The sequence below is a fragment of the Pelophylax lessonae genome (genome assembly GCF_965119305.1).
Source record: "Pelophylax lessonae genome assembly, chromosome: 7".
Taxonomy (NCBI): Eukaryota; Metazoa; Chordata; class Amphibia; order Anura; family Ranidae; genus Pelophylax; species Pelophylax lessonae.
In genome coordinates this window covers 11,678,222-11,704,177 of record NC_138774.1, presented here as the reverse complement: position 1 = coordinate 11,704,177, position 25,956 = coordinate 11,678,222, and the positions used below count along the sequence as shown (strand labels likewise).

Here is a 25,956-nt window from a genome sequence, read left to right as displayed (position 1 = left end):
TCCAGTTTCAAGGGTGTCGTATATATCAGCTCAATAGGAAAAAAGCTGCTCATCTCCGTTCCCGAAAGCTAAAAATCAGCTTTATTGTTCCGTCTCTACAGGGAGCACTCCACCCAGCACCTCTTACTAATGCATTGTGCCCCCTACTCGGGGCTTTCAGAGCTGAATATTGAAAGACCTCACAACGGGGCTAAAGTGGATCAATCATAAGGCAGAAGGACTGGCTGGCTCCTCGTTATAGTACACTGCCCAGGCAAACTCCAGGCCTTGCTGTCCTCTCCAAAGTGGGGGGATCCTTAACCACTTTACCACCAGAGGATTTTGCTGTCTTACGTCTGGGCCACTTTTTGCGATTTGGCGCTGTGCGACTTTAACGGACAATCGCGCGGTCGTGCGACGCTGTACCCAAACAAAATTTATGACCTTTTTTTCCCACAAACAGAGCTTTCTTTTGATGGTATTTGATCACCTGTGCGATTTTTACTTTTTGCGCTATAAACAAAAAAAGAGTGTTTATTTTGAAAAAATAACAATATTTTTAACATTTTTTTATATGAAATCCCCCCCCCCCCCCCCCAAAAAATGTAAAAATCGAAATTTTTTAAAATTTTTGGCCAATTTTCTTTCTGCTGCCTATGTTTGGTAAAAAAAATCACAATAAGCGTATTTTGATTGGTTTGCGCAAAAGTTATTGCGTTTACTAACTAAGGGAAAGATTTTTGTCATTTTTGGTGTTTTTTTTTTTTTAACGAGTAATGGCGGCGATCTGCGATTTTTATTGCGGGACTGCGACATTGCGGCGGACAGATCGGACCCTTGACTGACATTTTTGACACTTTTGGAGGTACCAGTGACATTGCTGCAGTAATCAGTGCTATATATATGCACTGTTACTGTAAAAATGACACTGGCAGGGAAGGGGTTAATTTTATTGGAGAGGGAGGGGTTAATGTATGCCTGGTGCTTACTGACGTGTGTGGGGGGAGGTGACTGAGTGACACAGGGACAGATCGGATGTTCAGCTATGCTGAACACTGCGATCTGTCACTCCCTGTCACTTAGGAGATCCGCCCGCTCTGTTTACACAGGCAGGCGGATCTCCAAACTAGATTCCCCGACGATCGGGGAAGAGCGGCGGCGATCGCCGCCACTCCTCCCCTGGCCCGACTCCCGCTGTGGCTGAAAACAGCAGGAGCGAGCCTACAGGGGGAGGAGTCTAGCGACTTAGTACTACGTCGCTAGACGATAACGAGCCACATTGCTGCAGTAGCAGCAATGTGAGCAGACGTTAAGTGTTTAAAACCAAATGACAAAAGGGCGCACCAGCTTCATGCAATACCTTAGGGACCATTTATTACTAAAGGAATAAAATAATACTCACAAAGGAAGGAAAATAATACTTGTGAATGCATAACCTTTGTGAGTATTATTTTATTCCTTTACTAACACATGGTGCCTAAGGTAATACACAAGGCTGGCGCCCCCTACTTGTTGTTTTGTTGTTTAGTTCCAAGGATCCCTACTGGATCCCTACTGGGGTTTATTCATAGTTCTATAATTGATCCCTGGTAGGGGGGAGAAACACTATAGATGAGGAAAAATCCAGACAGCTGCACTCCGAAATATCTTTGTTGATAAAAATAAAACAGCATAAAAACCCCCTGGTGGTACAGTGGAAAGTCAACGCGTTTCGCGCTGCTCCAGTTCTTAATTATGATTAGGCTCTAGAGCAGTGTGAAACTCGTTGCTTTTTCTCGGTTTCTCTATGGGGCTTGGTTGCTTTTTTATACTTACCAATAAAGACGGTCATAAGATGAAATATAATAATAATAGTGTGTGACTGTGGTGGGGTCATTAGAGTGTAAGCTCCTCTGGTACACAGACAGACATGACTGGCTCAGTCATCTCTCTACAGCACTGCGGTATATGTCAGATCTATATAAATGTATAATAATAATAGTGTGTGACTGTGGGGGGACATTAGAGTGTAAGCTCCTCTGGTACAGAGACTGATGTGACTGGCTCACTGATCTCTGTACAGCACTGCGGTATATGTCAGAGTTATATAAATAATAATAATAATAGTGTGTGTCTATATAGGGACATTAGAGTGTAAGCTCCTCTGGTACAGAGATTTATGTAATTGGCTCAGTGTTCTCTGTACAGCACTGCGGTATATGTCAGAGCTACATAAATGTACAATAATAATATTAGTGTGTGTCTGAGGAGGGACATTCGAGTGTAAGCTCCTCTGCTGCAGAGACAGATGTGTGTAGCATATATACAGGGCTGCTGTTAGAAATCATACAGCCCCATAGAGCCCCATACAGCCTACCTGACAGGGCCCCCTTTTCTGGCTGAAAGTGACTGAGGGCATAGATTTATCAGTCCATTTCTCTGTAGCCCCAGCTGCACAGATGAATGAATAATACGCGCTCAGAAGCTTCCGGCTCATTCAAAAACTGAATCATAGTAAACATAGTTTACTATTCTTTAGAAACGGACACAGGAGTGATTGGTACCGATCGCTCACTGTGTTCATTCAGGAAAGGAAGGGGCCAGTAAATGACATATTTATTGGCCCCTTCCCCCGCTCTCCATCCTGAAACATCCCCCTGTGCGTCCGCAGCAATTGCTGGTGGGAGAGGAGAGGAGGGAAGCCGTCAGCACTGCGGGGGGGGGAAAGGGGGGCCCGGGCAGCAAGTGGAAGGGGCACATGTGCTAGAACCAATGTGCAAGGAGCTGGAAACGTTGCAGGGGGAGGCAGAAGAGGGTCGGTGTCTGCAATTAGACAGTACAGCTGGCCCTCCTACTCAGCAGGTGCCCGGGCCCTCCTTTTGAACTGATGGGGCTCAGGCCCAGTGCAGGTTGGTTGGCTGTATTGCCTTATCAGCGGCCCTGAGCATATAGTAAAGCTATGTGAAATGAAAAAAAAAATGCATATTTGACTGCAGCTTGGAGATCATAAATGGAATTCTGGTGGATTCAATGTAACAACCTCTGATTGGATGAGGTGGGTAGCGTGACATCACTGCCGCAGCTCCCTGACTCATCCAATCAGAGAGCGTATTGCATTCATTCAGAAACGGTATGGTAAATACATCCCACGAACCAAGGATACACTGTATTGTCAAAAGTATTGGGACGCCTGCTTTTACACGCACATGAACTTTAATGGCATCCCAGTCTTAGTCCGTAGGGTTCAATATTGAGTTGGCCCATCCTTTGCAGCTATAACAGCTTTGACTCTTCTGGGAAGGCCGTCCACAAGGTTTAGGAGTGTGTCTATGGGAATGTTTTACCATTCTTCCAGAAGCGCATTTTCAGGTCAGGCACTGATGTTGAAGAGAAGAGAAGGCCTGGCTTGCAGTCTCCGCTCTAATTAATCCCAAAGGTGTTCTATCGGGTTGAGGTCAGGACTCTGTGCAGGCCAGTCAGGTTCCTCCACCCCGGGGACACCTTGTCACTCTCTACCATAGTATATACATAGTTACACTGGACCACAGCAGATCACTTTTCAGAGCAGCGGCTAGTGTGACAGACCATTGGCTGCTAACAATTCAGTAATGGCGTCATAAATATCATCAAAAATAATTTCTGCCATAATTCAACATTCTTGCGTCATAAGGGGCCAATTCACGGCAATAACGCTGCAATCACGAATGATCGCGGTCACAAATCTTCAGCACAGAGAAAATAAATTAAACCTATTTTGAAGAACACAGCCAATTACTCAATATATCTCGGACAATAAAAATGATAGATTTCTAGAACGCACGCCGCTGTATGAGGGAAACCTTTCAGGCTGCAAACATTTTAAAAGCATTCTATTTCACCTACAAAGGAGGATAAATATTGGTTGCCCTAAAAAAAAAAAAAAAAAAAATGCATACCTGATACAAAAACACAAAAAAAACCTCCACTACACAAATTACCTAATGCATCTTAATATCCCCAAGGCTTCCACGTACCAACTATTTTGCAGAGTCAACACATTTTTTTCATTCGCTGGAAATGGACTTCTATACGTTCGGCAATGTCCAGTAATTGTGTCGGTAGGCTATGCTGATCTACTTCTAAAATGGTTACTATGTAGATGAGATGCAGTATAAATATTTGTGTAGCATGATAATATCTTTACATGTTTACCGCTTTTCACACATGGGTACGGTTATTACCGGAGGGGACGCGTTTTGCTGACAGATGCAGTTTACCTCGAGGATATATTGATTTTTCTCTATGAAATTTTAACAAATACAACTGTAATTAAAGGCCGCCAGGCAAAACTGCGAGCTTCGTCCTAATGTTTTTCTGGATGCCTGTGGCCAAAACTATTTGCATCCCAAGATTTCGGGACAAACACAGAAACTATACTCAGAAAGAAAAGTATAAAAAAACAACATTTTATTTATCGACAAATATATATCTATATATCTATATATCTATATATCTATATATCTATATATCTATATATCTATACATATATCTATATATAGATATAGATATAGATATAGATAGATAGATAGATAGATAGATAGATAGATAGATAGATAGATAGATAGATAGATAGATAGATAGATAGATAGATGGATGGATGGATGGATGGATGGATGGATGGATGGATGGATGGATGGATGGATGGATGGATGGATGGATGGATGGATAGATAGATAGATAGATAGATAGATAGATAGATAGATAGATAGATAGATAGATAGATAGATAGATAGATAGATAGATAGATAGATAGATAAATATATATATATAACAAATGTACTGTGTATATATTTCAAAAATGACAAAAGAGTAGAAAAAACATTATATATATACACAAACACTTTATCTCAAAAAAGTGAGTACACCCCTCACATTTTTGTAAATATTTTATTCTATCTTTTCATGTGTCAACACTGAAGAAATGACACTTTGCTACAATGTAAAGTAGTGAGTGTACAGCTTGTATAACAGTGTAAATTTGCTGTCCCCTCAAAATAACTCAACACACAGCCATTAATGTCTAAACCGCTGGCAACAAAAGTGAGTACACCACTAAGTGAAAACGCCCAAATTGGGCCCATTTAGCTATTTTTCCTCCCCGGTGTCATGTGACTCATTAGTGTTACAAGGTCTCAGGTGTGAATGGGGAGCAGGTGTGTTAAATTTGGTGTTATCGCTCTCACTCTCTCGTACTGGTCACTGGAAGTTCAACATGGCACCTCATGGCAAAGAACTCTCTGAGAATCTGAAAAACAGAATTGTTGCTCTACATAAAGATGGCCTAGGCTATAAGAAGATTGCCAAGACCCTGAAACTGAGCTGCAGCACGGTGGCCAAGACCATACATGGGTTTACCAGGACAGGTTCCACTCAGAACAGGCCTCGCCGTGGTCGACCAAAGTTGTTGATTGCACGTGTTCAGTGTAATTTCCAGAGGTTGTCTTTGGGAAATAGACGTATGAGTGTTGCCAGCTTTGCTGCAGAGGTTGAGAGGGTGGGGGGTCAGCCTGTCAGTGCTCAGACCATACGCTGCACACTGTATCAAATTGGTCTGCATGGCTGTCGTCCCAGAAGGAAGCCTCTTCTAAAGATGATGCACAAGAAAGCCCGCAAACAGTTTGCTAAAGACAAGCAGACTAAGGACATGGATTACTGGAACCATCTCCTGTGGCCTGAAGAGACCTAGTTAACCTTTTTTGGTTCAGATGGTATCAAGCGTGTGTGGCGGCAACCAGGTGAGGAGTACAAAGACAAGTGTGCCTTGCCTACAGTAAAGCATGGTGGTGGGAGTGTCATGGTCTGGGGCTTCATAAGTGCTGCCGGCACTGGGGAGCTACAGTTCATTGAGAGAACCATGAATGCCAACATGTACTGTGACATACTGAAGCAGAGCATGATCCCCTACCATCAAAGACTGGGTGGCAGGGCAGTATTCCAACATGATAACGACCCCAAACACACCTCCAAGATGACCACTGCCTTACTAAAGAAGCTGAGGGTAAAGGTGATGGACTGGCCAAGCATGTCTCCAGACCTAAACCCTATTGAGCATCTGTGAGGCATCCTCAAATGGAAGGTGGAGGAGCGCAAGGTCTCTAACATCCACCAGCTCTGTGATGTCATCATGGAGGAGTGCAAGAGGACTCCAGTGGCAACCTGTGAAGCTCTGGTGAACTCCATGCCCAAGAGGGTTAAGGTAGTGCTGGAAAATAATGGTGGCCACACAAAATATTGACACTTTAGGTCCAGTTTGGACATTTTCACTTAGGGGTGTACTCACTTTTGTTGCCAGCGGTTTAGACATTATTGGCTGTGTGTTGAGTTATTTTGAGGGGACAGCAAATTTACACTGTTATACAAGCTGTACACTCACTACTTTACATTGTAGCAAAGTGTCATTTCTTCAGTGTTGTCACATGAAAAGATAGAATAAAATATTTACAAAAAAGTGAGGGGTGTACTCACTTTTGTGAGATACTGTATATATATATATATATATATATATATATATATATATATATATATATATATAGTAAATATTTGTATATATAATTAAAAAATTATAAAAGAGTGAAACATTATATATATATATATATATATATATATATATATATATATATATATATATATATATATATATATATTTTTTTTTTTTTTTTTACTCCTTTGCCATTTAAAAAATATATATATATATATATATATATATGTATATATATATATATATATATATATGAATTGTATTATATATATATATTTATACATACTTACAGTTGTATATATAAAAAAAATAAAATTGGGTAGACTCGATGGGCCACTTGGTCTTTTTTTTGCCAATGCTCCTCTATGCTTTAAACTCCCCTTGACTATCAACCAGATACAGCTGGCCAGACTGAGTCCTATTGCATTGGGTAGAATGTGTGTCACTGGATGAAAACAAAGACTCATAGATCTATACTTAAAAAATAGATATATTTCTATAGTATATATTTAATTTTTTTTTAACAAATACATGTAATTAAAGCGCTCCAGGCAAAACTGCGAGGTTCATTCTAAACATTTTTGGATACCTTAGGACAAAACCAATTTAATCCCAAGATCTGGGACACTCCTATCCTCAGACAAAAATTATTTAAAAAAAAATTATTAAAAAAAAAAAAATAATATATATATATATATATATATATATTTTTTTTTTTAACACACACATTACATAGTGAAAAATAGTTTTATATATATATATATATATATATATATATATATATATATATATACACACACACATATATATATATATATATACACATACATACACACATTATATACAGTATATATATATATATATATAATAGTTATGTATAATTTTTAATTTCTCTTTACTTCTTTACTTCCCTGGCTAAAGGCAAATCAAAAATATGAAAGGAAAAAAAAAATTATACATAAAAATATATATATATATATATAAAATAAAACGAGGCAGACCTGATGGACCACTAGGTCTTTTTTCTGTTGCTCCTCTATATTTTAAACTCCCCTTGACTAGCAGTCAGATACAGCTGTCTGGACCAAGTTCTTTTGCAAAGGGTGGAATGTATCTATGGATGGAAAGAACATTGTGGACTTTTTGTTTTCTATGCTATTTTTGGAACTGGAAACTAGCAATATCGTCACAGACATTGCCCAGGAAGAAAGTGCAGAAATGCTCGGCTCGGTTTGCTGTGGCACCTAGTATTGGTGGATTTCACCAATATTACTTCTACTCCCCCAGCTCTTATGCAGCTGAGAACAGAGGGGATGTTATCACTTATAAAAAAGGTATTTACATTTTTTTTATGTCTATACACAAATGTTTTGCCTTTCATCATAGCCACCAGCTGTCCCGGATTTGGAGGGATTGTCCCTGATTTGGAGCAAAGTCCCTCTGTCCCTCTTTCTTCCTCATTTGTCCCTTTTGGTCTGATCTATATAGTTGTATATAAAATGAACTTTTTACCATTCAAAAAGTGTTTCCCAATGCTAAACCTTTCATCCAATTTCTAAATTCATGCATTTGTATATTTTCAAAGCCAATATAAAGGAATAGTAGTGGGAAAAAAAAGCACTTGTGGGTTTTTGGGTTGGGTTGGGTTGGGAAAGGAAAGGGCAAGTAAACTATATATTTACCGGCCCCTTCCCCCATTATCCATCCTGAAACATCCCTGTGTGTGCCCATAGCAGCTTCCAGCAGGAGAGGAGAGGAGGGAAGCCGGGAGCTCTGTGGCGGAAAGGGGCACATTGGGGTCCACACAGCAGATGGAAGGGGCATATGTGCCAGGACCAATCTCCCTGCAGTGCAGCCAGAGGGAGAAAGAGGAGGAGAAGCTGGCAGCACTGCAGAAGAGAGAAGAAGAGGATTGGTGTCTGCAATAAGACAGTACAGCCAGCTTTCCTGCTCAGCAGGTGCCTAGGACCCCCTTTTGAACTGATGGAGCCCAGGCCCAGAACAGAAGAGCTGGCTGTACTGCCTTATCAGTGGCCCTGTGCACGCATACAGGGAGCTGGGAGAATATCCTGCCTAAGCGAGCAACGCGTAAGTGCACAGCTAAAGTACATTAAAGAAAGGGAGGGGGAAGATGGCATGGAAGCAAAACGTGACCTTAAAGGTGAAGGTTCGCTTTAAGGGACGAGCCATGCTATGCTATACATGGGGAGCAATATGATCATATAGTTTACAAGCAACAAAGATTACCAGTCCTGTCACATACACGTTTCCATAAAAACAGTAGTCCCGAAACCGTGGCCTGGGGGGCCAGATGTGGCCCTTTGCTTGCTTTTACCGACCCTTGGGGCACTATTTTCATCCACTGATACCAACAATGGGGCATAATTCCCCTCAATTACATTAACGAAGGGGCACAATTCCTCCCAATGACACCAATGATGGGACACAATTCCTTCCAATGACACCAATGATGGGACACAATTCCTCCCAATGACACCAATGATGGGACACAATTCCTCCCAATGACACCGATGAAGGGGCACAATTCCTCCCAATGACACCGATGAAGGGGCACAATTCCTCCCAATGACACCGATGAAGGGGCACAATTCCTTCCAATGACACCAATGATGGGGCACAATTCCTCCCAATAACACCAACGAAGGGGCACAATTGCTCCCAATGACACCAATGAAGGGGCACAATTCCTCCCAATGATACCAATGAAGGGGCACAATTCCATACAATGACATCAATGAAGGAGCACAATTCCTCTCAATGATACCAATTATGGGGCACAATTCCTCCCAATGACACCAATGATGGGGCACTATTCCTCCCAATGACACAGATGAAGGGGCACAATTCCTACCAATGACACAGATGAAGGGGCACAATTCCTCCCAATGACACCAATGATGGAGCAAAATTCCTCCCAATGACACCAATGATGGGGCACAATTCCTCCCAATGACACCAATGAAGGGGCACAATTGCTCTCAATGACATCAATTAAGGGGTACAATTCCTCCCAATGACATAACAATGGGGCCTAATGACTACAATGAGACACAATTCCTCCCAATGACGCCAATGATGGGGCACAATTCCTCCCAATGACACCAACAAAGGGGTACAATTCCTCTCAATGACACCAATAATGGGGCATAATTTCTCCGAATGACACCAATAATAGGAAGCAATTCCTCCCACTGACACCAAAGACAGAGCATTGTTTTCTCCCATTGATGTCGGGCCCTTTACTGCTCCCAAAGGCTATTCGATGGTCGGCCTTGGCTGACCTAGAAGAAGGAGGTTTGCCAGATCTTCTGGCTAGGCAGAACATGGAAACTCTTTGTCCCTGCCAGGAGACTTTCCCCCCCGGGGGATCAGGGCAAAGGTCCTACCCCTTCGGGGGGTGGAGAAAGCACACCCCTAAGTCCACTTTATTGTCTTCCTCTGCCTGTGGGTGGGTGAAGAGAGCTTGAGAGCCACACCTCCTTCCCCTAGGTAGGGAAGATGTCAGCTGTCTCAGCGGTGTGCGGGCACCGCTGGAGGGCTTTGTTCTAAGGTAAGTACTTCATAATGAGCTAGTATGCAATTCATACTCAGGGGTTTACAACCTCTTTAGAAAAACGTGGCCTGTGCCATATAAACTTTTGGTAACATGTTGCAGGTTTATTCTTCTTTTCAAATTCTTTATTTAAAGTGTCCAGCATACACAGAGCAGTAAAATTAAAAGGATGCAAGCACGAAGTGACCCCAGAGAGGTCCTGAACAACAGGAAATAAAATATCAATTATGGTTAATGTGAAGTGCAGGGGGAGACCTTTCCAGAACGCCCTGCAACAATATAATCAACAGGGCTTAAAGTTGAGAAGGAGGGGTCATCTCTCTTGGATCAGGTGGTCACTGCCCCCATGAATGCACAGCATAAAGCATTTTCACATTAAATCAAGTGAAAGGATAAGGTAAGGACTACCTGGTCTGTCATTAAACCACTCTGCTTGTCTGTCGACCACAAGTATCTGTTTGCTTTGCTCAATTTGCACCTGCCCCAGCGTGGTGGCAAGGTGAAGAACATAGAAGCTAGCTACAGTTTCTGATCACCTGGGTAAGCGTGACAGGAATTAGGTCCTATTTTTGGTATCAGTCAATGAAACTAGTGCCCCCGGATAAAAGCAAGCAAAGGGCCTCATCTTTGCTTTATACGAAGCGTTTGGCTGGTTTCTCCCAACTCTAGATTCCTACCTTAGGCGCCACCTACACGCACATTCCTGATATGCAGAGTTGTGAACCTGGCGTTAAAGCAAAATAAGCAAAATGTAAATGAAAAAATTCCAAGGGCTTTATAATGGGCGCCTAAAAAATTAGCAGAGGAATTTTTTATTTTCTACCAAATGCTGACCCAAACCCAACTATCGGAGAAACTCCCAGGCATGAAAATGGCTTATCAATGGCCACTAAATAACTATTTCATCGGGAGTTCACCCGTAAAATTCTGCACGGATGGAGCTATACTCCTCAGAGGTTGTCTTGGGTGTTCCCCAACTACTCACCACGATGTTGGAGAGCCAGTGGACAATTAGGTTCCATACACCATATCTAGTAAAATTATCAATTTTTTTAAATGATATATTTCACATTATACCTGCAACTCTTATCAACATCCTTCCAGATCCTACACTTTCTCTCCTGTACATAAGGACCAATCAATGGTCCTATTAATACAGAACTTGACCAACAAGAAACATATGTACGTAACCCCTTATACAAACCTTAACCCCCATCTGGTGCAACCTTGGCTCCTACAAATAAATACTTGAGACAGATGTTGTTGGAAGGCCAAGGACAAAGATTTATTAGGCTCAAAACCACGCCGTTATTAAACAACTTCTTAGAAAAAACATTAATTCATCATGACTCGTGCCAATTACATACTGTGATCACCCAATGTTCCTTTAAAATTAAAGCATTGTTTAAACCAGTGTTTCTCCATCTTTTTTTTAAGTTGTGGCACCCTAAAAAAGTATGCAAAATCTCAAGATACCCCAATCCAAAATGTACAATCCAAATGGCATCTTGAGGGACAGCAGAACTCCAGTTGACAAACACTGGCCTAAACCCCTGTCTTCACCATAAGTTACAGACAGAAGGAAAAAGGTATCCAGCAACCTGGTCTTCTGCAATTGATGAGTTTATTATAGCAGGTGAAGTACAAAGTAGTACAGGGGCTTACGTGCTTTGGTGTTGATTAAAGCTCCTGTACTACTCTGTACTCTACCTGCTTTAATAAACTCATCAACTGCGGAAGATGGATATGCTGGGCACTTTTTTCCTTACTTAGCCATTCGTAGGGCTTATAGCCTAAATTATTTACAGCTGGCAAGGGAAAAGCGGCCAACAAAGCTGTGGAAATCATAAAGTCGGGCAGGGGAATGTTGACTTGCTTGTTGGCTGGTCATCTATAAAAAACTCAATGACCCCAACCTTTGCCCCTTTGAAAGTCTCAGAATCCTCCATACCGTCATTGAACCTTGTCCAACCATGACCACTTGGGCAGCCTAAGGAAGTCGGGGGGGGGGGGGGTAAGTAATTACACTTGAGGCCTTTCCCCTATAAGGACATTTCCAGAAACAATCCTTCCTCTTCTTAACTCATACCCTGATTGCAGGGAGAACCACTATAGCTAGAATGCTCCAATATTCATCCGTATGCTCAATGAACAAGCTCAGTACGAGCCTATCTTTGCCACCAGGTAACGGTACATGGAGAATGTTCTGAAGGAACTGGCATTGTTGGGTTTTGGACTTACACATACCACCTCCTGATATCTACATATATGTGCAATTCCCACTATATATATATACACACACACACACACACATATATATATATATATATATATATATATATATATACACACACACACACACATATATATATATATATATATATATATATATATATATATATACACATATATATACATATATATATATATATATATATATATACAAAATATTATATAATATATTATATTATAATATATATAATTATATATAATATTATATACATTGTATATATCTTTTTCTTTTTTTTTTTTTGGTGTGTATATGTCTTTTTTATACTCTTCTATATATTTAAAAAAAAAAATTAAATCCAGGTTCCTAAAATTGGACATGCATGAGAAACCAGACAGAGAAATGTCCCTACACACAACAGACCATCCATCTAATAGGGCCATTAAAGGACAATGCAGTCAGAACAATGGATGATTGCATAAAAAAAGATTGCAAGAGGTTCACACAATGTAAAAGTAATTCAAGTACTAGCATCCTAATAATATTATCTAAGGTATCAAAATATTTTCTTTAGCAGCAGTTTTTGTTTTGGGAGCTTTAAACAAGGGTGCACCCTGCCCAGGGGTTAAATAAGGTGACCTTGTCCTATTAAACACTCTGAAATATTTTATTCATGGTTGCATAAATGCTTTTGGCTTGAGCTGTGTAATTCTGCTAGTAAACACACAAATTCTTATGTCAGACCAGTAAACCTTGAAGGTATTTTGTAAAGGACACAGCTTAAAGAATCTAAAGATTTGCAAAACAATGTTAATCATGCAATTTCTTTTTTAACTCGTATTTCAATAAATCTGACACTGAAAATCCTATAACAGTAGAAAAACACACATGCATAGCCAGAGCAGGTACCTCACTGGAAATACATTTTATCCATTTATAGAATAAACAATAAACCGCAGAGCATGTATTACTACAACAAAGTGAAATAAATAAAATCGATAGAATTTAAAAATTAAAACAAATTACTGCAGTGGTTGCTTAAAAGGTATCGAAAACATACATAAATAAATACACAGTTAAATAAATAAAATTAAAAATGTTACTAGACAAGGCCTCACAAATAAATGCATGCATTAGTAAATGCATAAATAAATAAATAAATAAATACAATAAATAAATAAATAAAATAAAAATACTGCAGTGTAAAAAAAGAAATGTTAAAAAAATTATATATATATATATATATACTGTATATATATATATATATATATATATATATATATATATATATATATATAGATATATACACACAGTATATATATATATATATATATATATATATATATATATATATATTATATATATATACTGTATATATATATATATATATATATATATATATATATATATATATATATATATATATATATATATATATATATATGTTATCCAATGAATCAGGGATAAAAAAAAGGGCCCTGGTGCACAGTAAATATTGCAGTGCATACCAACCCAAAAAAAAAAAAGAGTGGTACTCATGGGTCTTATAGGGTGAACGCACGATAACGTTTTTTTAATGAAGCACAAGCTCATCTTCCTTTACAGAACAAAGCATAATGAACTAGTTTAGTACTACAGCAAAGTGAACTAAATAAATCAATAGAATTTAAAAATGAAAACAAATTACTGCAGCAGTTGCTTGCAAGGTATCGAAAACATACATAAATAAATACACAGATAAATAAATAAAATTAAAAATTTTACTAAACAAGGCCTCACAAAGAAATGCATGCATTAATAAATAAATAAATACAATAAATAAATAAAATAAATATACTGCAGTGTAAAAAAAAAAGAAATGTAAAAAAAATGAATATAAATATATGTATATATATATATATATATATATTATCCAATGAATCAGGGATAAAAAAAGGGCCCGGGTGCACAGTAAATACTGCAGTGCATACAAACCCCCAAAAAAAGAGTGGTACTCATGGGTCTTATAAAGTGAACGCACGATAACGTTTTTATTCGATGTTTTAACGAAGCACAAGCTCGTCTTCCTTTACAGAACAAAGCATAATAAACTAGTTTAGTACTACAACAAAGTGAAGTATGGTATTACAAAAGCATTATACCATTTAAATGCTGCAGTGTGTGCTTGACAAGGCCTCAAAAATAAGTTACAAATTAAATAAACAAAGAAATAATTAAACCCTTAATACTAACTGTTGCAGTGGTTGCTCAACAAGGTGTCAATAAATAAATAAATATTAAAAAATAATACATTCTAACAATTGAAAAATAAATTTTGTCCTTTATAAAAGAATGCATATTAAACCACACAGTGCAGTACTACACTAAAGTAAAGTATGACATTACTAAATAAATAAACAATAATAAAGTTTGGCATTATTAAAGCAATGCATTATTTAAATGCTGCAGTGGTTGCTCAATAAGTTGTCAAAAATAAATAAATACATAAATAAAAATAAATTAAAAAATCAAATACATAATTAAAAAAAAAAAAAAAATGTTATCCTTTACAGACCAAAACATTAGCAATACAATATATAAATACTGCAGTGATTGCCCACCAAGGCGGCAACAACAAAATAAACCCTTCTCTGTATCTCTAAATCTGCACATCTAAATCTGGGTCTGCTGTTCTGATAAATCTCCAATGCAGAGGGAATTGAAGCTCCCTGGCTTTCCATGTGAACTTTGCACTCATTTTTCTGCCAAAGAAAGCCTGCCTATTTTGTGAAAGACCTTGAAATACAGCAGAGTCCAGGGGAAAAGGCTGCCATTCAATTACCATTAAGAAGCACTTATCAGATCCTGCAATAGTTTATTGCTTTGCACCTAGCCTAGTTTACTCAGCTGCATACAATAGCTCTAAGGAAAACAGTAATGCTCTTCCATTGTTTCTCCAAACTCCACAAAGCCCAGTGCAATGACATGGCGGAGAGCTGCACTGCCATCTGCAGGAAAGAGTGACTCAAGAAACGCAGCCAACACAAAGTTCCTCAGCCAAGATTCAAACAATTTTCATTCTAGAAGCAATGAACCAAAAACTATTATCTTTACACGCCTAGGTGAAGTAACTTTTACCTTTTTTCCAGCATCAATGCTTTTTGAACTCTAAGGAGACATGTATAGAGGCCAAACCAATACATGATTCCAAATATTCCAGCAAAATGTGGACATTTCACCAAAGCAAGGGTGTAACCTTAGCCATAAACATGCAACTTCCGTGGGGCCAAGAGGAAGAGAGGGGCAGCACTGTTTAGTTACATAGTTATTAATACAAGTAACTGTAGCACTTGGTGTATAGATCTGGATACATTTAATCCATTTACAGTTTGGGTATCTCTATAAGGGTGCTTTAAAGGCAAGCCGAATTCTGAAGACCTTGGAGATGACAATTAAAGATGGCCGCTTGCTAGGAGGGTCCATCACACATGGTTATGTCCCAAGTATAAAGAATGGAATTTTCAGATGGGAAAGGCATGGATTGATCAGACTTTCATAGAACTGAGTGCTGTAGTGCTACAAGGGTAGGTTGAGCTTGCCAAACATGTACCGAACAGATGAAAATGCATTCTTATGCATGGTTAGACAATCAAAAATTCCATATAAACATATTCAAAGGCCACTCAAAATAAATATTTCAGTTTTGGTTGGGTGCCAGCATGGTAAACCACCAGCTGAAAGGTTAAGCTCCTTTGACACTCAAGAGTTTATTTATCCCCTCGCTCCCACAAGGTGACAACAATGGTGTCACCCTTGCTCGTTGATGATATCTTTGGTTAAATATAGAAATTTAGGTAGAGCCGTGATGTAGAAATGTCTCCACTGAATAGGATTTTAGAAGCCAGCAAGTGATTCAGTTGGCCAGCAAACCTCACAGAAACTGAAATATAAGTTTTGAGTAGGGTTTGTCTAAAGAAACTGAAACAAAAAATTAATCTTTAGTGCAAGAATTAAGGCAATAATGCATTTTAGTTTACCTGCCGTGTGTGGATTGGACCGGGAGCTTTAAAGCCTCCTTGACAGCTGCATTCTGAGACACTGTACGGATCCGAGCTGCTTGAGGAACACTTAGACAATGAGTCACAACCCACCACAAATGTGTTGTCAAGAGGCAGCTCCTGGATGACATGGTGTTTTTTTGGCGGAACCGGCGTCTCGGGCTTAATCTGGAAAGTAGGCTGTGGAGAAGCAGACTTGTAGTGCTTGGCCAAATCTGGGCTGTCTGGCTTGAAGGTCGTCGGAGTGGTGCCCCAATTGTATTTTCCCATAGTCTGTTCTTCTAACTCCACCGGGATGTCCAAGGTGCCGTTGATGTGCTCGTGGGCGGGATCCTCCGTCTTAGTCTCTTCAATGGTAACAAAATTTAGGAGAAGGTTTTTGGGGGAGCGCTTCTTCTTCTTTTTCTTTTTCTTGATCTGGCGGTTTTCTTGGTTTGGGGAGACCCATTCGCCGGTCTGCTTGTTTTTTTGAACCACTTTGTGCCTTGGGGTTTGGCGGCAACGAACCAAAGCGGTGACAAAAATGACCAGGATCACCGTCATCGTGCCTGCAATGATGGCAATGATGATTTTAACGTAGTCGTTGGTTTGTGGCGTTATATCTCCTTCCCCAATATTCTGCCCTACTGGCGTTTCCATGTGTCTCCGCACAAGCTCTTGAATGTAAGATCCATTGGTAATGGTTTCATTGACAAATAAGTGCACCAGAGCTATGGCATGAAAGGGCTCTGGTTTTCCTGAATCATTGACTTTTATAACAAGCCGATGTAGACCATGGTCCATGGCCAGGATTTTCTCTTTCAAGCTGATGTTGCCACTCCTTTCATCAATTGTAAACAAACCCCTTGGGTTCCCACCAACTATACTGTAGCGTAGATCAGCATTCACTCCTGTGTCATTATCAACAGCGAAAACCCGAGTAACAACAGATCCAGGGTTGGCCGATGAGGGCACTAGCTCATATGAATAGTTGGTGGCTGGCATGACAAACACGGGCTTATTGTCATTGACATCTTCAACAAAGATGGTCACTTTCACTGTTGAAGATTTCTGGGGAGTGCCCCGATCAACTGCTTTTACTTGAAAAGTATATGAACCCTGTTGTTCCCTGTCGAACGTGATGTTTGGTTTGATGACGCCTGTGTGAGGGTCGATTATAAAATTATCCCTAGCGTTGACAAGCGATAGAGAAAACTCAGCATTCTCCCCGATATCTTCATCCGTTACTGTGATAAGACCAACGGTTCCGTAAGTGGGCAAATTCTCTGGAACATAGAAGTTGTACTCGTTATGGGTGAAGGAGGGGCTGTTATCGTTTTGGTCAAGTACGGATAAGGTCACTGTGGTATTGGTCTGCAAGGATGGTACTCCATTGTCCTTTGCAATAACGGTAAATGTGTATCGGTCTTGTTTTTCTCTATCCAGCTTCCTGACCGCTGTAAGAATCCCCGTCCTTCTGTCAAGGTTGAATATAGATGGAGCATTTGGAGCCAACATGTAACTAAGTTCTGCGTTGCGTCCGCTATCTGCGTCCGTGGCGCTTATCTTGGTGAGTTCGGTTCCGGGAGGGTTGTTTTCGATAAAGGACAGCCCGATCACAGGAAGTGTAAAAATTGGAGGATTGTCATTTTCATCCTTTATCTTAATAAGAAGCATTGCAGACTGGTTTAATGGTGGTTTCCCGGAATCTGAGGCAACGATCTTGATGGCATATTCCCTTGTCATCTCGAAATCCAGAGGGGCTGCGGTCTCCAGCAAGAACTGATTGTCAAACACTGGTTTCAACCTGAATGGGACGTCGTGGTCTGTGAAACAGGTCACCTTGCCATTAAGATCGGCATCCTTGTCTGTAACGGTAATCAAGGCTATTTTTGTATTAATTGGGGCCTTTTCCGATATTTGTACTGTACCATTTACGGGATTTATTATATACCTCGTATCAATTGATGGGATGTTATCGTTGATGTCTGTTATGTTTATGGTGACGGTGGCCCTTGACGGGGTTGAACTGCCATCGCTGGCCAAAACAGTCAGCTTGTGATAGTGAGCTTCCTCGCGGTCCAGCGGCTCTTTTACTGTTATTAATCCAGTATTGTTATCGATGGCGAAATGTCGCTTGGCAAGGTTGGATATCTGGTTGCCAAAATAAAAGTGGATTTTGGCATTGGAGCCCAAGTCGGCGTCCGTTGCATGAAGTTGGGTCACAGAGGTCCCCACAGGGGCATCCTCTGGAATGTTCACCTCTATGTCTTTGTCCTTAAACACGGGCCGGTTGTCATTGACATCAGTGACTGTCACTTGTAGGATGGCAGTGCTCGATCTGGGCGGGTTTCCCCCATCTTCCACTTTGATCTTCATGACGTAAGTGTCCCTCTGCTCCCTGTCCAAACTCTGCTGGACAATAAGCTGTGGCCACTTGTCACCTTCGGGAGTTTCGATGACATCAAGTCCAAACACATTCTGCCCCTGGAAAAAAAAAAAAAAAGAAGGAAGGATTTACTATTTTGCTGTTTCAAAACACCAAAAATCCTTTTTAGAAATCACTTTGCATTTTTATTAAAACTTTTCAAAAACTTTATTGTTTTTGACCCAGACTGAGAAGACAAATATACTTGGGTTGAGAAGGAAGGAGTTTGTAGACCTCAAGAACAAAAATGGCTGCATTAGTTTCAATTATTTATTGTATATTTTTAAATATTTATTTATGTATTTATTTATTTATGTATCTATTGTTATTATTAGTTATGTATAAATTCATGTATTTATTTATTTATTATTATTTTTACTTTTTTTACTTTCAATAATGTTTATTGAGGTTTTCAAGTTACATATTTATTATGTATTTGTTATTATTTATTTATGTATTTAATTATTTCTTTATTGATTTTCACTTGTTGATGATGCCGGTAGAACATTTTCTGTCCTAGGGTGACAACTTGCACTAACTATACTATATTTATGGAGAAACAATGTTATCACCCTATGGAAGGAAGTGTGGTAGAGCCGTAGAGGTGAACCTGGCAGGGCTGCTAACACTGCTTGGGAAAAGTGCACAAAAAATGATACTGAAATTGCTCACTCTCATCTCATTGCACACTGTGAGCTTCTCACAATGTGCATTAAAGCTGCAACAAGTCATATAGAGTCCACCTCATTTCCTTGACATCCAGCATCGTCTAGCCCTTTCCCTCCCAGCCTGGCTATCCCTGGCCCGCCCCTTTCATTTATTGGATTTAAAGTCTTTCAATCATGGAAGCTCAACATCACATGTAGGTATTACCTAGGGCGGTCTGCATTCAAATACCTCCTGCCTAGGAATGCCCACTCCTTCAGACTTGAGATCCACCCCTTAAAGTGACATTAAAGGTTAATTCAAACAAAAACAAACATGTTATACTTACCTGCTTTGTGCAGAGGTTTTGCACAGAGCAGCCCGGATCCTCCCCTTTCTGTGCCCCCAGCAGGTGCTACTGGCTCCTCCACTTTAGCCAGTTTCCCCAATAGCAAGCCGCTTGCTCTGGGGGCACTGGTGTTTGCTTGCTCCTGAGCCCCGCTCTATGCCTTTATAAGACACATGTAGCCATGGCCTCGGCCCCCAACCCCCAACCCCCACTGTTGTCTCACTGGCAGTGGGGTTCATTGGCCAATGAGGAATGAGAGACCTGGGAGAAGTTCAGCTCTCGCGCACATCGCTGGATCAAAAGGGAGTTTAGGGGAGTATTGAAGGGGGGCGGGGGGGGGGGGGTTGGGGAGGCTGCTGCACACAGAAGGTTTTTTACCTTCATGCATAGAATGCATGAAGGAAAAAAACCTTAAGACTTTAAAAGTGATGCATGGGTTTTTTCTGCAGATTCATACTTGCCTAGGTGGATGCAGCATCTGACCACCGCCGGCTCCAACACTGAAAACTGAGCGATCAAACACCACTGATTGCATGGTTCTCTGGCTCCCTGTACAGAACTGGTGACTGTCAGTCACCGATCTCTGCTCTGCCCCCTCCCTCTTGCTCAGTGGGTGGTGGTGGGAGCGGCTGGCTCAGCCTCTTAGCACCTCCCAGGTGCCGGTCCGGGCATGTGGGCAGTTCCTGACCATATGGTCACAATCTTGCCTGAGCGTGGACCGGCTCTGTGACATCAGCCAACAGCGGGCTTCAGCCTGCTGTCTGCTGAAAATGGGTCACATGAGTGCAGAACAAACTGCTCTCCTGCAATCCACAGGAGAAGTACAGCCAAACAGGTTTTGGCTGAACTTCTCCTTTAAGGCATTTAGATATTTGCATAACTCCTCCCACAATCCAGCCCATTTCTTGCATCACAACAGAGAATCACTGAGGCAGGGCAGTGTGATGTTTTCAGGAAGCAATGTACAGCACCCTGCTGGCCCCTCCCACCAGCCATGATCTGATTGCATTGCGTAAAGGAGCACAGAGACATTACTGCATGCAAAATAATGTATGTAAGGAAAATGGAAAGTCTTTAAAAATTGGAATATTGATACTCTGATTGGTCTAAGGTTATCAGTGGTGTACCCCAAGGTTCAGTGTTGGGACCCTTACTTTTTAATATTGTTATAAATGATATCGGGTCTGGGATTAAAAGTACCATTTCAGTCTTTGCAGATGACACCAAGCTTTGCAGTGGAATAACTTCCTTACAGGATGTCTCCAACTTACAAGCTGACCTCAATGCACTGTTTAATTGGGCGACTTATGTGGTAAATGAGGTTTAATGTTAATAAATGTAAAGTTATGCACTTGGGGGTCAGAATATGCATGCAGCATACATACTAGGGAGAGAAGAACTGGGGGAATCCATAGCGTAGAAGGATCTGGGGGTTCTGGTAGATCCTAAGCTTAATAATAACTTGCAATGCCAAGCTGCAATTTCCAAAGCAAGAAAAGTCCTTTCTTGTATTATGAGAGGCATGGACTCGAGAGAGAGATATCATTTTGCCCCTGTACAAATCATTAGTAAGACCTCATCTGGAATATGCAGTTCAGTTTTGGGCTCCAGTTCTCAAAAAGGATATCAGGATAATGGAGAAAGTACAGAGAAGGGCAACTAAACTGATAAAAGGCATGGAGGAGCTCAGCTATGAGGAGAGATTAGAGGAACTGAATTTATTCTCTCTTGAGAAGAGGACATTAAGGGGGGATATGATCACCATGTATAAATACATAAGGGGGGATATGATCACCATATACAAATACATAAGGGGGGATATGATCACCATGTATAAATACATAAGGGGGGATATGATCACCATGTATAAATACATTAGGGGGGATATGATCGCCATGTATAAATACATAAGGGGGGATATGGTCGCCATGTATAAATACATTAGGGGGGATATGATCGCCATGTATAAATACATAAGGGGGGATATGGTCGCCATGTATAAATACATAAGGGGGGATATGGTCACCATGTGTAAATATATAAGGGGGATATGATCACCATGTATAAATACATAAGGGGTCCATATAGTGAACCTGTTGAGTTATTTACTTTAAGGTTATCACAGAGGACAAGGGGGGCACTCGTTACATCTAGAGGAAAAGAGATTTCATCTCCAAATACGGAAAGGTTTCTTCACAGTAAGTGCTGTGAAAATGTGGAATAGACTCCCTCCAGAGGTGGTTCTGGTCAGCTCACTAGATTGCTTTAGGAACGGCCTGGATTCTTTGCTAGGTGTACATAATATAACATTTATAGGTAAAGTTGATCCAGGGAATATCTGATTGCCTCTCGAGGGATCAGGAAGACATTTTTTCCCCTGCTGGAGCAAATTGGATCATGCTTTGCTGGGGTTTTTTCACCTTCCTCTGGATCATCTATGGGTATAGGATTGTGTATTTGGGATTCTATGATGTATTTATTTATTTTATTAGTTGAACTAGATGGACTTGTGTCTTTTTTTTCCTTTCTTTTTTCATCCTAACTATGAATTGTTTGATAAGAAGGAAAGGCAGATTGAACTTTAATTAAGGGGAAAAAAATAAAGTCTAGGACAAACAAATTCTGCCTATCCCGTCAAAAATCAAGAACTTTAGAAGATGCCGATTAGCAGGTCACAGTATCTCGCTATCACCATACATTTCCAAGCCAAGCACAGCACAAAAAAACCCATCAGCGTATTAAATCCCATCCTTGGCATTAAAAGAGCAAGAAGCAAAGTTGCCTCCAGTAGTCGAGCGAATAAGCCTAATCACATTAACCGTTCCTTAAAGCAGGTTAGGCTAATAAATTAAATGCACTTTTGGAGATGTTAATCTTATTTTCAGACCCAGATGGGCTCCGACTGCTACTAAGCAAGGAAATAGATTACCAGAAAATATATTAAAAAGTGATTAAATGATGAAACGTCTAACGAGCTGCCTGCTGAAGGCCACAGCGAAGGGCTCCGTTCCTTTCCAAAACAAAATTTCTTGCAACAAAAATATTAAATTGAATTTTAAGAAATGCGAAAATGACTAAAATGATCGTCTTACGTATAATTAACCGGTTTTGGACCGCCCACCGCATATATACTGCGGCAGGGCGGCCCTCCTGCGCGAACCGACGTCGGCCGCGCGCCAGCAGCTAGGGGGCGAGCACGCGCCAGCGCCGCCCCACTCGGCAGCGGGGACTCCGATGCATGGGGCAGGCGGCTCCGATTGCCACCTGACACCCCCCCAATCGCTCCCCGCTGAGAGAGAAGGACGGTCGGATGTTGTAAACACAGCCGACCGTTCTTCTCCCTGGAATGATCACAGAGCTCCTGTGATCCTTCTATATAGGATCACAGGTCTCTATGGTTATTCCATAAGCCCCGCCCCCTTACAGTTAGAATCACTCCCCTAGGCTCACATTTAACCCATTGATCACCCACAATGTTAACCCCTTCCCTGTCAGTGTGATTATTACAGTGACAGTGCATATTTTTAGCAATGATTACTGTAGTAATGTCACTGGTCCCCCAAAAGTGTCAAAAATGTCAGTTAGGGGTCCGATCTGTCCACTGCAATGTCGCAGTCCCGCTAAAAATCGCAGATCGCCGCTATTACTAGTAAAAAAAAAAACAATAAAAATGACAAAAATCTTTCCCCTAGTTTGTAGACGCAATAACTTTTGCGAAAACCAATCAAAATACGCTTATTGCGATTTTTTTTTAAACCAAAAATATGTAGCAGAATACAAATTGGCCTAAAATGTAAAAAAAAAAAAATTAGATTTAAAATTTTATTTTGGGGGGGGATGTTATATAGCATAATGTGAAAAATATTGTTTTTATTCTTTTTTTTTCAGAATTGTCGCTTTTTTTTTGTTTATAGCGCCAAAAATAAAAATCGCACAGGTGATCAAATACCACCACAAGAAATCTCTATTTGTGGGAAAAAAAGGACATCAATTTTATTTGGGTACAGTGTCGCACGACCGCGCAATTGTCTGTTAAAGTAACGCAGTACCGAATCACAAAATAGGCCCTGGTCTTTGAGCAGCCAAATCCTCCGGGGCTTAAGTGGTTAAAGTAACGCAGTGCCGAATCACAGAATATGGCCTGGTCATTAAGGGGCAAAACCTTCCGATCCAGAAGTGGTTAAAGAGAACAACTAAAATAGCTGATGAATCTGATTTGTACAATGGAAACGCTGACAACTCGCTAAGCTGCTCCAGGATCATGTTGCATGCTGCCTGTTTATTTTGAGATGATCTCTTTTTCAGAGCAAACGTTGTTGTTGTACAGAAAAGCCAGTATAAATAATTTGTTTTGGTTTTTCTTGCATATTTCAGGGGTGTCAAAGTGGCGGCCCTCCAAATGTTGCAAAACTACAAGTCCCATCATGCCTCTGCCTAAGGAAGTCATACTTGTAACTGCAAAGCATCATGGGACTTGAAGTTCTGCAACAGCTGGAGGGCCGTCAGTTTGACACCTGTGTTATAGACGCTCCCAATTAATATATACAGTAAAGTATAAATATTAATAATTTATTGAATAAATGCTGCCCTGTGTACCAAATAGAAATGGTTAGCCTCTGATGACGTCATTGCTGACAAAACGCATTGGGTGGAGCCAGAGGTTGTGACGCCATCACACGTGCGCATTACCAGTACTTGGATTTGTGATTTTATGCTAGGATGCTATATACAGCCAACAAATGTAAGTGTTTTTAACCGTAATAATAAAGCTTTTAACTCGGATTTCACACTATTGGGAGCGTCCTGCTCTTTTTTTTTTTGTTTTTTTGCTTCCCTTTACATGATGTCTCTTCTAGATTGAATTGCAGACGTGAGCTGTGGAGTTGCCTCAGGGCCATAGTTTGGCCACTTGGAGGGCTATAGTTTTAAGACCTGGTATCAATGAATAACATTCAACCTAAAAAGGAAATTTCCTAACAACATTCGGTTTTGTCCTTATTTGCTCAGGACCAATGTACACATATTGAAAAGGCTCTGCAATTTTTTTTTTTAAATGCACCATTTAAAGCGTAACTCTACTTTTGTTGAGAAAAAAAAAAAAAAACATTCCCCTCTGGGTGATTTCTGTACATTACAAGGATTTTAACAAACCTGCAGATGTTGCAGATTCCTACATTTTGTTATTCTGAAGAAATCATTGTTTGTTCTTCTGTGCTGAGTTGGGTCTAATGGGAGTGGTTTCATAATTATCAATCAGCTATGGCAGCTGCAGAGCTCTAATGAGGAAAACTGCTGGGCCTGCATCCCTTTAGACGTGTTTCGACCTGTTTGTGCCTCGGTGCTGAGTGGGTTAAATGGGAGTGGTTTCATAATTATCTATCAGTTGTGGCAGCTGCAGAGCACCAATGAGTAAAACTGCTGGGCCTGCATCCTTTTAGACGTGTTTCAACCTGTTTGTGCCTATGTGCAGAGTGGGTTAAATGGGAGTGGTTTCATAATTATCTATCAGCTGTGGTAGGTGCAGAGCACCAATGAGGAAAGCTGCTGGGCCTGCATCCCTTTAGACACGTTTCAACCTGTTTGTGCCTCTGTGCTGAGTGGGTTAAATGGGAGTCGTTTCATAATTATCTATCAGCTGTGGCAGCTGCAGAGCACTAATGAGGAAAGCTACTGGGCCTGCATCTCTTTAAACGTGTTTCGACCTGTTTGTGCCTCTGTGCTGAGTGGGTCTAATGGGAGTGGTTTCATAATTATCAAACAGCTGTGACAGCTGCAGGGCTCTAATGAGGAATGCTGCTGTGCCTGCATCCCTTTAGATGTGTTCCTATTGGGAGTATCTCACCAAAAATGACATTTTTGTTGCAGGGGATGCCAGAAATCTGACTTGTATCTTAGTGCAGACTTCTGTGAAAATTGGTGAGCCAATCACACAAGCAGGAAATGATGTTTTTGGGGGTGTGGTCAGTATACATTCTGTGTACAGAACAGCTCCAAGCGGCCATATTGCATTGCATTTTTAGAAAAACAGCTGCAGATTGAAAAAGAAAAGTAATTTTTAATAACATTCAATTACAATATGATTTGTGTCCCAATTGCATACGCTATATTGTTTTTTCTTTATTTGCTGATTTTTTTCCCCCACAAAAGAGAAGTTACCCTTTAAGTTTAGGGACATCATCAGCTGCAGGGATATCATCAGTAGGTCTCGCTATCTCAAAAAAAAACAACAACACGTCCCG

At 40.4% G+C, this 25,956-nt stretch overlaps 1 protein-coding gene across 2 annotated transcripts in view; it reads right to left on the bottom strand.

Annotated features, from left to right (window-relative positions):
• Positions 1–25,956, bottom strand: part of LOC309559919 (protocadherin-11 X-linked-like) — a 2,238,392-nt gene that overhangs the window by 1,870,206 nt on the left and 342,230 nt on the right. For both annotated transcript variants that reach the window (XM_082263375.1, XM_082263376.1), the window contains exon 3: positions 16,296–18,782. In XM_082263375.1, the coding sequence (XP_082119501.1) occupies positions 16,296–18,782 (2,487 nt within the window). The remainder of the gene's footprint in view (positions 1–16,295; positions 18,783–25,956) is intronic.